The sequence below is a fragment of the Hordeum vulgare genome, chromosome 4H (assembly GCF_904849725.1).
Source record: "Hordeum vulgare subsp. vulgare chromosome 4H, MorexV3_pseudomolecules_assembly, whole genome shotgun sequence".
NCBI lineage: Eukaryota > Viridiplantae > Streptophyta > Magnoliopsida > Poales > Poaceae > Hordeum > Hordeum vulgare.
Window position 1 is genome coordinate 462,635,466 of NC_058521.1, and position 16,330 is coordinate 462,651,795.

Sequence of the window (16,330 nt, forward strand, 5' to 3'; positions counted from 1 at the left end):
AGGGACCTGTAGAAGCCGGCCCTGCAGAAGATCGTTCAAACACAATCCCCAAATCAAAATCCAGCTAAATCACCCAAATCAAAACCCCCAAATGTGAAACCCTAACCATAAGCCTAGCTCGAGTGAACTGACCTGTTGAAGCGTGTCGGTGGAACCGGTGGAGTGCATGTATGGACTAGAGATGTCTTCACTGCTTTCGTCTTCGAAAACCACGACGGCGGGGGTCGGGGGCGTCGGTGCTGCGGGCGGTGATGCGAGGGCGGGGATGGAGACACGAGCAGGCAAGCACTGCGTGGGGAGGGAGACAGGAGCTAGCGAACGGTTCAAGCCGCACCGGTCCTGGTCAGCGCGCGGTCACGTAACGGTTGGCCAACGTGACGCGTGATGCGTGGGGCCTGGTTGCCAGTTTAAGCGTCAATACATCAAAATACATAGTTTAATTCGATTTACAACATATAGCTCGAAACTTGACACTCATGCGTAAAAATTATCAATTTTGATACCAATTCGTCGATACGAGGGCCCTCTTTGGATCCTAGGGTTAGAGTTAGAGTTGGTTAGATTGTAGCTATCTAACCCTCAAAAATCCAAACAGGTAGGGTTAGAGTTGGTTAGATGCATCTAACCCACCCAAAAACTCTAACCCACCCAAGAGGTGCTTTTTTGGGTTAGACTTAGGTGGGGACCAAGAAAAGAAAAAAAATCACCATCCACGCACACCATATCCTGCCCTCCCCACCAAACCCGCTCCCGCTCCCGTCGCTCCCATCCACCACTCCCGTCGCTCCCTCTCTCCCCACTGTACCACGTCGCCGCCGGTCACCCCGCCCCGTCCGCCCTGCCCCGCCCCGCCCCAGCCGCCGGCCGCATCGTCCCGCCCCGTCCCGCCCCTCCCCGCCCCGCCGGCCGCCCCTCCCCGCCCCGCCGGCCGCACCGTCCCGCCCCGCCGACCGCACCGTCCCGCCCCGCCCCGTCCCGGCCGCCGGCCGCATCGTCCCGCCCCGCCGGCCGCACCGTCCCGCCCCGCCGACCGCACCGTCCCGCCTCGCCGACCGCACCGGCCCGGCCCGCCCCGCCCCGTCCCGGCCGCCGGCCGCATCGTCCCGCCCCGCCGGCCGCATCGTCCCGCCCCGCCCCGCGCCGTCCCGTCCGTCCCGCCCTAGCCGCCGGCCGCATCGTCCCGCCCCTCCCCGCCCCGCCGGCCGCACCGTCCCGCCCCGCCCCGCGTTGTCCTGTCCGCCCCGCCCCGCCCCGCCCGCCGGCTGCACCGTCCCGTCCCGTCCCGCCCTGCCCCGCCCCGCCCCGCCCCGACCCATCCCCAGCCGCTGGAGCGCGACGGTCCCGTCGCCCAAGCCGGCACCTCATCCTGCAGGTATGTATGTGTGCGAGAGGAGGCCACACAACGACCGGCCACACCAAATCTGGCAGTGAATATGATCAAAAATACCCAAGTAATTGAGAAAGAGCATTTATTACCAATCTAACCCTCTTATCCAAACACCTCTTTGGTTAGAGTTAGTTCAGGTTAGTTGAGGGTTAAAATCTACCTCTAACCTCTAACCAGTATCCGAACAGGGCCGAGGCCAAATGTGGTACGAAGGCGTAATTTTCTTCTCTAACCGCCGCACTCCATCCCCCAGCCACGAGTGACCTCGAGCGAGGGCGCGTCGGCAGCCTGTCCCCGTTCCCTTCCGCCGCCACGCCCCAGCCCCGGTGCCGTCCGGCGACCCCGCACCGTCCCCTTCCCCGTATACCGCCCGTCTCGTCCGTTGACCCCATCCCGGCCCCTCTCATGGACGAGGGCCTCGCCGCTTCTGTTCCCGGCCCGTTCGTCACCAAGCGGGCTCGGTTTGTGGGGCCACACGCATCCAGTAGCTCAGGCGCTGACCCGGAGATGGAGGTCCGAGCACTCGTCTCGATGGCCAGCGGACTCTACCCGTTGGCACGGGCAGAGGCACTGAGTGGCCTCGCCTCGGTCCTCAAGAAGGTGAATGCCAGCGGTGGGGTTGTGGAGTGCTGCTACGGTAGCGCGGTGAAATTGCTGAGGGACGAGGACGAGGGTATCAGGTTGGCCGCTGTGCGATTGGTGAGATTTTGTCATTTATGGGTACTTTTTTTTTGTGCTACTGCCTGTATGCTTCTGAGAGTTACATATGAGGAATTGAGGAGCTCTCCTGTCTTTGGTGGATAGGTTGGCCTTTGTGTGGAGAAGTTTGCCATGAGAGAGGAGTTGGGTGGTGATGGTGACCAAATGGACCGGATTTTCCTACAGGTATGGTTTGCACCTTGCACTGGATTTGGTGTTCATGAACGATAGGATCAACTAGCTGAGTGTGGGCCTAATATTAATGTGATACCGTCATTTTTATTTAGCCTAACACTTCGGTTCCTATGTGTAAATTTCAGGCTACTAAAGTTTGGAATGAATAGTTATACGACATGCTCATAACTGGTACTAGGAGTGATGTTCTTGTTTTTACTTAAAAGACCTGTATTTTCTGCAAATTACCTTTCTGTTCTTATCACCAGAAATCCTTTTGATAAGGTGAAAGTACTCCTATCAAATGAGATTTATCACTAAAACATGCAATTTGTGATGTGTACAATAAGGAAAAATGCATCTAATCATGCTTGTGCATTTAATATTTGTAAGTTGCAAGTTTTACTCCACTGACCACTGTAATGATAACTGCTTTGTTTCCCGTCTTGACTTCTCTATTCAGCTTAGCTCCATGGCTAGGGACATGTGTACAGAAGTAAGAATTGAAGCATTCAACGCACTTGCCAAAATGCAGAGAGTATCCGACGGTGTCTTGCTTCAGTCGCTGTCTAAGAAGATTATAAAAACTGACACTGGGAGTGCCTCTAGCAGCAAAGGGAAAACACTACCACCTAAATTATCATTTCCCTGTGCTGCTGGCATATTTGCACATGGGATTGAAGATGAATTCTATCAGGTCATACCATTTCTCTTATACCACATAATTCCCCTTAACATCCCATTTCTTTTGTTTATTGTTCTATGTTCTCCCTACAGGTCCGGGCAGTTGCATGTACAACGCTGGGAGCTCTTGCAAAACTTTCAAACCAATATGCACAGAAGGCCTTGGACTTGTTGATGGACATGATGAATGATGATACAGAAGCAGTTAGACTGCAAACTTTGCATACACTGTTTGATATGGCAACATATGGATCTTTGAGCGTGCATGAGAAGCACATGCACATGGTACTAATTATCAATATAATGTATTTCGTGTAAGCTTGATGTATGAATTGGTTCTTTATTTGTAGTTAACCTTGCTAGATGCTAAATTTGGTAATCTTATGCCTGTTGCTTTTGCAGTTCCTTGGCATATTGATGGATGCCAATGTCATAGTTCGAAATGCAGCACGCAAGATCCTAGGGTCAGTAAATCTGCCTAAACTTCAAATGTTTAAATCTGCAGTTGATGGTCTCATTGCAGGTCTGGAGAAAAATCCGGAGGTATGTTAGTGCAGAACAATCACCATGCTTCACAATTATCTGTCCCTTTAATATTCTGATCTTTGCTTGAACATTTTCTTGATGAATTATTCATCTGGTCAATGTACACAAAACCTCAATTATCCTGTTAAATCTTAATTTAAGTTCCATTCAGGTTATAGAATATAGCTTACTCTACACAATTATTTGAGGCTTGACTTGAATTTTGTGATAACTAACTCTTTTCTTCTATGTTGCGACCGTGTTTATTATATGCAGGATCAAGATATATATGGTGTTCTGTTTTCCATTGGCAAGAATCATGGGAGCTTTTCAGCCAATATAGCTAGACATTTAGCCAAAGAGGTGTTTTTCTGTTTCTTCCAATTATTATCCGCAATCTAATGTTCTGTTTAAAATGTCTATTTCACCTTTCGGCGTTGCTGCTGCACTGACTCTTTCTGTTTGCACGGTTCTCTCAAGTTCAGTATATACTAGGAAGGAGCCGCACAGCTCATGCATACTCATGTTCTTATTTTCTGTCAGTCGAAATATGGAATTTGAGAATACTGCAAGCTATTAAGCTTAAATCATAACAACAAACACATCTTATTTTTTTGTTGGACTATGCATCTACTATTAGCAGGCTGGGGCCAGTTCTTTTGGTGGCTTATAGAATAAGCTGGAATAAGCTGCCCCCTACCCAGCTTATTCTAGAAGCCCAACCAAATTTATTTTTTTAGAAGCCTAGTAGTTAAGACTTGACTAGTAGGCTTCTAAAAAGAAAATTTTAGTTGAGCTTCTAGAATAAGCTGGGTAGGGGGCAGCTTATTCTGGAAGCCCAAAAAAGCCAGCAAAAGAACTGGCAATGGTGAAGTCTACTCAACCCTGTTGCATATTGGTTTCTTTTATAGCCAAGTGACACTTTAAGGATCTGTTGCATATATACAGTTTGATATTAGGACAAGAATCCGGAATGCAAATAAAATATTAATATTATATATTTTTAGAAGATCATATTAATATAATTTATCCCTGCAAGCCAAATGTTTCAAGCCCTGTGTAATACCTATCCTGTAAGATACACCTGATTATGTGGGCTTCGCACTGATGCGAACATCATAGTTTGGTTGCTTGGTAATGCATGGGATTGGCTGCTCGATGATGCCCAAGCGTGTGACAAAAGATGGTACCTCCTGTTGAAGTATATGTGGATCACCCAACCTTCTCCATTTGTTCAGACTTTTGGGTGAAATGGCTGGTGTGTGAAATGTTACATAGTATCAGAGCCAAAGGTCTCAAGTTTAAGTCCTGCCTACGCGTTGCTCACCCCTATTCACAAACACGGAGCCGAGAGTGCCTGTGTGTGTGTGGGGGGGGGGGGTTTGAAGTATATGTGGATCGGCCAACCTTCTATAGAGTCACGTACCTATCAAGGAAGAAGGAAAAAAGAAAACGAAGAGTAAGCAAGCAGGATATGAACCAAGAACTTTTAAGATTTAAATAATACTCCCTCCTTTCCGGTTTATAGGGCTCATCTCAAAATTTTCAGATTTCCATTATATTAGGCTCATTTTGAGTCTAATAGAGTTAAAGTGCTTTGAGTCCCACGCCATATTTAATTCATAGAGTTTAGAGAAAGAAGATGAGTGGCTATGCATGCATCCTTTTCTACATCCATCATGCAAGTCCAATGAGAAGAAGGATGCTACATTTATTGTCTTGGAAATTGAATATGTGAGAAGTATTTCATTGGCTAGTTAAAACTAGTGTCATCCACTCACAATTCACCTTGGTTGATGAGATTTCAGATTTGAGCCCTATAAACCGGAAAGGAGGGAGTAACTACCAAACCATATGTATTTATAGACACAAGTATAGCCATAACATTTTAATTGGAGCTATTAATGAAGTTATGATAGCATCATAAAAGAACTGGTTTGCACAGTCACACCATGTAATCAAGGAGTAATGTTTTTGACCTACACACTACATTAAAATAAGCAGATTATGCCTCATTTTCACATCAACATGGAAATCAACTCATGTACATCTGTTTAGCTTCAGGAGCACCAATAGCATTACGATATGCAGGATGGACCTAGCATTCTACGAAGAAATACAATTTAAGTATCAGAAGGAAACTTCTATTTTGATGGCTAATTATTAGTCTGTGAGCAATCCATCATGGTTTTCATGCAAGTATCAAAGCGGCTTACATTTCTAACCTATCCCTCCCAGTCTCTACTTGCACTCCCTCCTTCTTGACTTCTTCCACGTGACGGGTGGCTCAACGTCACAGCAGGGTGGGGGTTGACATAGAGTGTGTTTGGCAACATGCTGAATTTCCGTGGAGTACAAAGATCTGAAATTGGACACGAGGTGTGTGAAAGAGTGTCTATGTGTTGAGATCGAGAGGGAGAGCAGTACCTCGCGTGAGTTTGTCTCCCGTGTGTGTGGCGGCTCTGGCTGGGAACGGGATGGCTTGGAGCCTCCTTCTAGGTCAGTCCCTTTACATGGGCTTGGGACCTAAGAGATAAGTGGATGGGCTGGGCCCATACCGGTTCAACACTCCCCCTCAAGATGGGTGGTAGATATCTATCATTCCCATCTTGTCACATGCCAAGTTATAGTCCTTTATTCCCAACCCCTTTGTCAAACAATCTGCAAATTGCTGCCCAGAGCTGACATGAGTAAGTGACATGAGTAAGGCTGATGATCCCGGCATCAAGTTTCTCCTTAATGAAGAAGCAATCAATTTCCACATGCTTTGTCCTATCACGTTGAACTGGGTTATTAGCGATGGCTATAGCTTACTGATTGTCACACCACACCTTCAAGAGTCCCTTCCTGAGAAGTTTCAACTTGCTCAGTAGGTACTTCACCCAGAGCATCTCACACAACCCTTGGGATAATACTCTATACTCAGCTTCTGCTGTTGATCTAGACACAACCGGCTGTTTCTTGCTTCTCCATGACACCAAATTTCGTCCCACAAACACGCAGTAGCCAGAAGTTGATCTTCTATCATCTTGACAACTGGCCCAGTCAGAGTCACTATAGCCATCCACCTCAAGATGTCCACTCTTCCCAAACCACAACCCTTTATCCGGAGTCCCCTTCAAGTATCTCAGGATTCTATGCACAATGTCAAGATGCCCACTCCTTGGTTCATGCATGTATCTGCTCACCACCCCCATAGCATATGTAATGTCAGGCCTGGTATGACACAAGTACAACAACCTCCCAACCAATTTCTGATAATCTTCCTTATTCACTAGCTCTCATGATTGTGCTGTTACTTGGTGATTTTATTCAATCGGAGTAGGGGTAGTATGACATCCCATCATGCCCACGTCACTCAAGAGATCCAAGGTGTATTTTCGTTGGCACAAAGAGATTCCCTTCTCTGTCCGAGCCACTTCAATGCCAAGAAAACATTTTAGGTTACCCAAATCCTTTACCTCAAACTCCTTGTTCAAACAACCCTTCAATCTCTCTATTTCCTCCTTATCATTTGCAGTGATGATAATGTCATCCACATAAACAGCAAAAATGGTGATCTTCCGATCAGAGTGCTTGTAGAACATCGTGTGGTCACCGTTACACTGACCATACCCCATACCATGGACGGCACGTCTGAACCTATCAAACCACGCCCTTGGTGATTGCTTCAGTCCATACAAGGATTTCTTCAACTTGCATACCTTCCCCGTAGTCTCTGAAGTACCAAAACCTGGACTTCTTCCTGCAACTCTCACCATGCAAGAATGCATTCTTGACATCTAATTGATGCAACTTCCACCCAAAGTTTGCAGCACAGGAGACCAATATCCTTACCGTGTTCATCTTTGCCACGGGAGCAAACGTCTCATCATAGTCAATTCCATAAGTTTGACTATATCCTCTGGCGACCAATCTGGCCTTATACCGTTCCACCTTCCCTTCAGGATTCTGCTTCACTGTATAGATCTACTTACAACTCACTGCTTTCTTTTCTGCCGGCAATGTGGTTAGCACCCATGCCTTGTTTAGTGCTTCCAACTCTTCTATCATCGCTTCACGCCACTTCGGATCTTGCTTTGCAGCCTTCCAATCCTTTGGAAATGACACAGTTTGAAGGGAGGCAACAAATGCCTTATATGAGGGTGACAAAGCCTTATAAGACACAAAATTGCCAATATCATGATCATCACAAGCATCATCCTTCGGTAGAGCCTTCCTTGCTATTTCACCCTTTCTTGCCGCTTCACGTGTAGCCTTTCGCAATGCAATGGGCAGCTCCACTGTGTCAGATGAGCTTGTCTCACTGTCTTGCTGCTCCCCCTGCACTCTTGCCTCACTGCCTTGCTGCTCCCCTTGCACGTGTGGTTGTCGTTGAGAGTACACCAGGGTGTTCGTCTGCCATCGATCCCGAACAGGAAGCTGGAGGTTACCAATCTGAATGGAACCCACTGTTGGCTGAACCTGGACCTGCACATCACCATCAGTGAGAGTACCAACCGGAATTGTACCCATGATTGGCTGGACTTTAACATGTACATCCTCATCAGTGTTAGTGTCCACAGAATCATCCTGAGAATGAGTTACATCCTTCTCCCCCTCTTGACCATCCTGCACAGAGTGTAAGTGGTCAAGCTCTGCAAACAACAGACTTAGGTCTCTCGGCCCACCATAGAATGGCTCAGACTCCTTGAAAGTGACATCCATACTGATAAATCGGCGTTTCTCAGAGGGACACCAACATTTGTACCCTTGGTGACTCGAAGCATAGCCCAGAAAAACACACTTCACTACCCGCGGATCTAGCTTCCCAACAGAAGGTCGGTGGTCACGAACAAAGCAGGTACTGCCAAACAACTTTGGGGGAACAACAAACTTATTTTCTCCAAACAACAATTCACACGGCGATTTCATGCCGAGTATCCTTGAAGGTGTCCGGTTGATTAGGTATGTGGCTGTCGTAACTACTTCACTCCACATCAACGACCGAGCGACCTCAAGAATATGTCGATTCTTCCTTTCTGCCACTCCATTCTGAGGGGGGGGGGGGGTGTCCGGACAAGAAGTTTGATGAAGAATCCCTTGGTCAGACAAGAAGGCACCAAATGTGTTGTTCACATACTCTGTGCCATTGTCAGTCCTGATCACCTCCACGTGCACCTTAAACTGGTTCTTTACCAAGGCATGGAAATCCTGAAAAACAGCTGAACACCTCATCCTTATGACGCATCAAATAAATCCAAGTCATACGAGTATAGCAGTCAATAAAGGTAACAAAGTACTTCATTCCATTCACTGACACATCTGGGCTCTTCCATACATCCGAATGAATGAGCATAAAAGGAGATATGCTCTTAAGCCCCTTACTCACATATGTAGCTCTTGCGTGTTTTGCATATTCACAAGCATCACATGTCAGCTTACCCTTGCCTATTCCAGACATACAACAACAACCAAGCCTTTCAGTCCCAAACAAGTTGGGGTAGGCTAGAGTTGAAACCCATAAGATCTCGAAGCCAAGTCATGGCTCTGGAACGTGGATAGCTAACTTCCACGCACCCCTGTCCATGGCTAAGTCTTTGTCGATATTCCAAACCTTCAGGTCTCTCTTAACGGACTCCTCCCATGTCAAGTTTGCCTATTCCAGACATAACACCCGAAAATATTCTACTCATTTTATCAAACGAGACATGTCCCATCCTGTAGTGATGGATCATCGCCTGCTTCTCCTTGTCCTCCATGGTCGCAACACAAATCAAGTCTGGCTGCACCCCCTGGTCCATATACCAGAGCCCCCTACGTCTGGTGCCAGTCCCAACTGTCTGCCTCGTCTGTCGATCCTTAATCTCGCAACCGAATTTGTCAAGGATCACACATCAGTCTATTTCATCAATGAGAGCACTGAAAGAGACCAAATTGACAGGAAAAGCTGGCACATGTAAAACTGAGGATAGAGAGATGGTCGGAGTGCACTTTACTGTACCGACTCCAATGACAGGCTGTTTTGTGCCATCAGCAGTTTGTATTGTGCCCGTGTGAGAAGGAGGATGCTTATTGTAAGATTCAAACATGCAGGATTTGCCTGCAACATGCCTAGATGCTCCAGAGTTAGAACTCATAATAGACCATTCTCATTAGCAGCAAGAGATGCCTTTTCCGGACTATCTTCATCAGTGGAGGTCCAGTGAGCACAATCTCCATAGCGATTCAAGATAGCATTCAAGCCTGCAGTCTGGAGCCGTGATATGAAAGCATGAAGCTCCTCCAACTCAGCCCTCAACTTCACGGTCTGAGCATCCTTCTCACGTGTCGCCCCCTCGGCTGTTTCCTTGCCAGCCTGGATTTCTTCCACCTTCCTCTTGAGGCTTTCCAATTCTCCCGGAGCCTCTCAACCTCTGCTACAGTCATGTCGTATTCCTTCTCTGATCCTGCACTGGCCTTCTCTGCACTGTCCTCACCACTCTTCTCTGGCTCCACATCACCCCTTCTCATGTCATCATTCCCTAGAGACTCCTTGACTGCATAGTGAGCACCAGCCGCAGCTATGTTATCACCCATCTCCTTCAGAACAACAGCATTCTTGGCGCTGCCAGCAGCACCATCGGTCCCTGCAAAACACGCCTCCATGGTCACAAGACGGCACCCCCTGCCGACCTCCTGCTCCAGTGCTCCATCAAGAAGAGCATCTCCTTGAGCGTGAGGCTCTCCCCCTCAAGCCCTTCTCCTCTACAATCAGCAGCAGCAGCAGCTCCCAACACACAACACCTCGTCCACCTGCAGCAGCAACAAACACACAGCAACAGCAGCAGCAGTATTGCCCCCTTCACCTTCAGCAAACAACAGCAAGGCAGCCGCAGCACACTCCACAAGCAGCCCCCTTTCTTCCTCGCACAAGCAGCAGCAGCTCAGCAATCTTCCAGAAACAGCACAAGGGCAGCAGCAACTGCAGTTCCTCCTCTGCTCAGCAGCACCAACTCCCTGCCGCAGCCTGACTCGCACGCAGCCCAAATTCACCGCCGCCTTCTTCCTCCTTCCTTCCAGCTGCAGCCGCCTGCACAGCTAGCAGCGACCCTCCTCGTCTGCCTCCTGCGCAGCTAGTCGCCCCCAAGCAGGACAAGAGGAAGCAGCTCCCTCTCAGCCGCATCGCAGCTCCTCAAGCCCAGCCGCGCCGCTGCCGCACGCACCACAGCAGACCCGCCGCCGCGCGCGTGCACATGCAGCCTCCTCTCTCGCCTGACCCCGCAGGGCCCTGCCACCGCCGTCGTCGTCTTCGTCGCCTGGCTCGATACCATGTTGAGATCGAGAGGGAGAGCAGTACCTCGCATGAGTTGGTCTCCCGTGTGTGTGGCGGCTCTGGCTGGGAACGAGATGGCTTGGAGCCTCCTTCTAGGCCAGTCCCTTTACATGGGCTTGGGCCCTAAGAGATAAGTGGATGGGCTGGGCCCATACCGGTTCAACACTATGCATATCTTAGTATACTATTACCTCCGTCCCAAATTACTTGACTTACATTGGTCTAGATATGGATGTATCTAACACTAAAACATGTCTAGATACATCCTTATCTAGGACAAGTAATTCGGGACGGAGGGAGTATAAGAATGGAATATTGGTAAAACTCAAATAAATAACTGTAACTTGCTTGATGTGGGCAATCTAACTCGGTAAGCAACAACAACAACAACCAAGCCTTTCAGTCCCAAACAAGTTGGGGTAGGCTAGAGTTGAAACCCATAAGATCTCGAAGCCAAGTCATGGCTCTGGAACGTGGATAGCTAACTTCCACGCACCCCTGTCCATGGCTAAGTCTTTGTCGATATTCCAAACTTTCAGGTCTCTCTTAACGGACTCCTCCCATGTCAAGTTTGGTCTACCACGACCCCTCTTAACATTCTCAGCACGCTTTATCCGTCTGCTATGCACCGGCGCTTCCGGCGGCCTCCGTTGAATATGTCCAAACCATCTGAGACGATGCTGGACCAGCTTCTCTTCAATCGGTGCTATCCCAAGTCTCTCTCGTATATCGTCATTCCGTACTCGGTAAGCAAATTTTGCAAAATTCCACGAGGCCCAACCAAGACTGCATATGTATGCCACGTAATATCTGAGTTTGTAGGGAAACTCCTTTGAAAAGTCAAAATCACCAATAGAGCATCATATATGAATGGTAATCTGCTAGTAGGGTGATAATGATAGTGACTGAGTCCACAGCAGATGGATACACTCCAGATGATCTGCACCATGTAGCCAAATCAGTAAGAGCAACAAATAGAATATCCACTCTTCCATATGCTAGCATGCTTTTCAGACCATAAATCACAAAACCATCTACCATGCAATACTCCCTCCGTCACAAAATAATTGTCTCAAGCTTAGTACAACTTTATACTAGAGCTAGTACAAAGTTGAGACACTTATTTTGGGACCGAGGGAGTAATATATAGCCTAAAGCAGAGCTTACCAGAAACACACTGCTGCTTGCTCATAGCCTCGTACACCTTTTGCACATCACAATGATTTGTCTGTCTAGATATCACATTGCCTACAGTATATAGGCAATATTGTCAGTAAGGAACATGCCTACATTTTTCTGTGCTCAAACTGCCCCAAATCAATATGAAGTGCGAGCTAAATCAGATGAATGAAGGATGCATCACAACACTACCAGTTTAGGGATCTTACCGATTCAAAGAAATGCTGACAACGGTTTGTGGATTAACATGATGCATCTTTCTCAACTGCATTATCACTAAATAATTTCAAGCACACATAATTTCCTTTCTCTTTAGGGATATTATGACCTGATATGGTGTGTTAGTATGTGAGGTGCAGTCCCTTCTCTTTAGTTCCAATAGCAAAAATGAACACCTAGCAGCATGCCCTGCACACACACTTGGTTCGCAAGTAACTTTAACATATTAAAATCATCTTTATTTAAGTTCCTGCTTATTCTCCTTAGGCCTAACTGTTTGAGGAATGAGCATAAGCAAACATGTGAATAACTTGAATATTAATTCCACTGACCAACCGTATTTTCTCACTTTACCCTTTTGTTAGTCTTAACATACAAGGACTTCGGACTTGTTTTTATGCACCGGTAGAGTAATATCTTCATTTGCTACATTGACTATAGTAACGTTTCCTTTTGATTTTTTTATAAAATTATGTTATATCCCTTAATGTTGTATTTTATCTATGATATAGATCAATATGGCATCTGATGGAGAGCTGATCTTGGACAAATCTAGAACCAAAGCATTGTTAATGGTTTCTGTCTCGGCTGCTTATGGTGATAAAGACAAAAAACTGGATATACCCACAGTTATATTTTCACATTCAATTCCCCTATTTGGGACTATCTCGTGTGCACTAGCTGAAGATGAACAGGATTCACTCTTATCCTACCTGTATTGTCAAACTGAAATGCCATTTTGGGAAAAGAAGTTGGTGTCTGCAGAAGGTGGAGATTATGAATGTTTCAGTGTTGAAACAGTGGGAGGAACTCATGCACAGATAGGAAAGACTGAAAAAACAACCAAGTACCTAGATGAAGTCGTGATAATGCAGTCGACGAGGCTCATATTAGATACAGTTAAAGGAGCCTGGGCTGTGATAAAGCCGTGCAGTATAGGAGAAGTTCAAAGTACTCTGAGGTATGACTTATTATATTTCCCTGTGCAACCAAATATTCTATGCTATTGTTTGTGACTATTTCAAGTTCTTCTGATTTTTTTTATTGTAGAACATGCAAAGAAGAAGTCAATATCTTAGATGTAAATTCTTCTGGGTCAACTGGTGCCTTCTTGAGTTTTGTGTGTGACTATCTTGATGCAGTACAGCTCATTGTTGAAATATGGCGTTTCGTTCAGTTGGATGATTCTCATGCTTTTGGCCCCACATCACTTGATATTTTGCTAGAGAAGTTGGATACATCTGTGAGAAGGATGAAATGTTGTTATGCTGGATTGAATAGAGAACTGGAGGTTCAAGTCTTGGATTTTGGTTTGTTAGCTATTTTATGTAGACTGTCCGAGTTTGGAACATGTTCAAAACTAATGCTAGATAAGTTGCATTGGATAATTAATCACATTGATGGTCTGTGCGCTGATGGACCCTATGAGCTTTCCAACTTCAGGAAAGAAGTTAAGAAAGTGTTTGATGGTAACTTTATCGACGACACTCCTGTCGTCAATATTTGCACATTTCTTGAAATCTTTGATCTAAGACCAGCAACAGATTTTGGAATGCTCAATGCTACAACTGCTGTGTTGCAAGTCCGGGATACAAATTCTGAAAATCCATTATCATATGTTTGTGGATTACCTGTGGGCATGACCTTTGACATATCTCTATGCAATATCTCTAGTAATGATAGAATATGGCTCCGCATGGTTGCTGGTCAGTCCATCCGACATGTCTTCTTAGACCTGTCTTGTTTTGAGGGCAATGATGAGGTGAAGAGCTGCTCCACAGTCATTCCTTTCTATGCTACCCCAATGGCATGTTCATTTGTTCTGAGGGCATGCTTGGTAATTGAATGTCCATTTGGAAGTATCGGCACTCATCAGGAAGGACATGGAGGGCCAAGAGATTGTGTTGTACAACTATGTGATGAATTGGATGTCTACTTTGTTAGTGCTGATACCGATCAAAGGCCATGGTCGAAATGATAGGGGTCATGTGCTCCATGTTCTTCAGCATGCCCTCTTAAACCCCTTTGATCGACTGCACCACCGTGTTCTAACATTAACTGCGATCAAGTATAATATGGGAAAGCAGTTAGGATACCAGTAGTGACAAATGAGGAGTTTCATGTGATTAGTTGTTTCATTGTATTATCAGATCAAACTGGTTAGTTGTTTTCTTTATGAATCAAGAATTTTCCTGTGGCATGTGGCCAGAAGAAATGTTATCTCGCAAGAACTCTTGAGTAAGAGTTCGGTTGCACTGATATTTTGGTAGCAGTAAGCAAGAACAAAGCAGTTTCTCGACCACTAAGATGTGCTGCTGTTGCTAGGGTATGTTTACTTCACGCCATATGTATATGTAAGGGTTTGGCATATGATTGAAGAATTGGAAATTCTGTGAATTTTATCAGGCTGCTGAATTAGAGGCTGCAGATGCCAATGTTAACCTTGTGCACATATAATTTGAATATATAATGTGTGTTCTGCACTTCTACGCAGCATGACAGTGGCCTTTTCAAGGTCTTGTTTCTCCGTTTGTTGAAAGTACTGCCGGTGTCTGTTTCTTTGGTAGGAGTACCTTTGACTTACAAAGGAAATCTTGAACGCCGATCCTCAAACTGCCCGATAAGTTTGGACAGCGAAAGGATCTAATCCTCCCATGCTTTCCATCGAACGTTTTCAAGCCCGCGTCTGACCGTTTTAGTCCATCACCCCCACTCGCCTCTCCCGTGCTTTCCATCGAACGTCACCCCCACTCGCCTCTCCCGTGCTTTCCATCGAACGTCTGCGCCGCTTCTCGTGCCACATTCATGCCGGTCTAAAGCATTCAATCGTCGGCATTGATGTCGTGCGGGCGCTGCGTCCTGAGGAACCAACTCCGGTCGCTGTGCTGCATTGAAGCGGGATGGCCGCCTGGCCGCGGCTGTTTAAGTTGTGTGCTGGCGACGCACAAAGGCGCACCCTCTTCCTCGAGCACCGCCCCTTCCCTCCCTCGTCTTCTCGCCCGAGCCCCTTCTCCTCTCCGAGTGGCGATGCCAAAGTCATGGCGCTCCACACCGACATGCGGAGTCGGTGGAAGCTCCTTGTCCGGTGGTTCTTCGCATCGCCGCCGCACTCTCCAGGTTCTTCGGCGTCCACCGCGGCCAGCTCCTCCACAAGGAGGAGATCGTCATCACCTTTGGTGAGGAGGAGGACCAGCAGCCGCCGTAGCAGAAGCCTTGACTCCCCAATGAGGCCACTATGACGGATGGAGATTTCATCCATCAGATCGAGATAATGACGGAGCATGCTCCGTCACCACCATCGCCGTCAAGCATGAGCCGCCATCCCCGCCTCGCCACCACGTGAAGCAGGAGCCGACGTCCCTGTTCTGACTAGTCAAGGATGAACGAGTCTTGTTCTAGCGCAACCGCAACGTCTAGATCAGATGCCGCATCAAGGACGACCGTTGTTGGGGAACGTTGCATGGGATTTTTTTTTCTTACGTGCAAACAAATCTATCCATGGTGATGACCATCTATGAGTGGAGAGATTGGATCTACATACCTTTGTAGATCGCTAAGCGGAAGCGTTCAAGAACGTGGTTAATGTAGTGGCACGTCTTCGCAATCCAATCATGAACCTTCCCGCGATCTCCCGATCAAATGCCGAATGGGCGACACCTCCGCGTTCAACACACGTACAACTTGGTGACACGTTCACCTCCTCGATCCAGCGAGCAATGGTGAAGTAGCAGCACGAGTCCTCCAGCAGCACGACGACGTGGTGAGGTGTTTGTGGTACAACCCGGTAGCGGTAGGGCTTCGCCGAGGGGTTATGGAGGAGAGAAACTGTGAGGGAGAGGAGGGACAGCGCCGCGACAAGATTGTCGTGTGGCTGCCCCCTCTGTACCTCTCTATATATAGGAGGAAGGGAGAGGGGAGGGCACCCTAGGGTTCCCCCCTAAGGGCCGGCGACCAAGGGAGAGGAGGGTCGACGGCTAAGGTTAGGGTGCCCCCCTCACTTGGGTGCCTTGCCACCCAAGTTGGGCTGGCGGCGCCCTAAGGAGGCCCACCCCCCTTCGGCCGAAGTGGTTGGGGAGAGGGGCTGTGCCCAGCCCCCTGGTGGGCTGCGGTGCCCCCTCTCCTTGGCCCATGAGGCCCTCCAACAATTGCCGCGGCCTCCCGAAACCCCT

At 47.6% G+C, this 16,330-nt stretch overlaps 1 protein-coding gene across 1 annotated transcript; it reads left to right on the plus strand.

The window, feature by feature from the left end:
- The first annotated feature begins 1,622 nt into the window (after positions 1–1,622).
- On the plus strand, positions 1,623–14,558 carry LOC123448974 (protein SIEL). Its single transcript, XM_045126033.1, has 8 exons — positions 1,623–2,086; positions 2,192–2,272; positions 2,724–2,957; positions 3,038–3,229; positions 3,347–3,487; positions 3,746–3,832; positions 12,674–13,122; positions 13,212–14,558. Exons 1-8 carry the CDS (start codon positions 1,793–1,795, stop codon positions 14,137–14,139), a joined length of 2,406 nt encoding a protein of 801 aa, XP_044981968.1. The 5' UTR covers positions 1,623–1,792; the 3' UTR covers positions 14,140–14,558.
- The last annotated feature ends 1,772 nt before the right edge of the window (positions 14,559–16,330 follow it).

Coding starts and splice junctions, on each gene's coding strand:
- LOC123448974 (XM_045126033.1), top strand. CDS start 1,793: ATGGACGAGGGCCTCGCCGCTTCTGTTCCCGGCCCGTTCGTCACCAAG. Junction 3,230..3,346: donor ATGAGAAGCACATGCACATG/GTACTAATTATC, acceptor TTGCTTTTGCAG/TTCCTTGGCATATTGATGGA. Junction 3,488..3,745: donor GTCTGGAGAAAAATCCGGAG/GTATGTTAGTGC, acceptor TATTATATGCAG/GATCAAGATATATATGGTGT.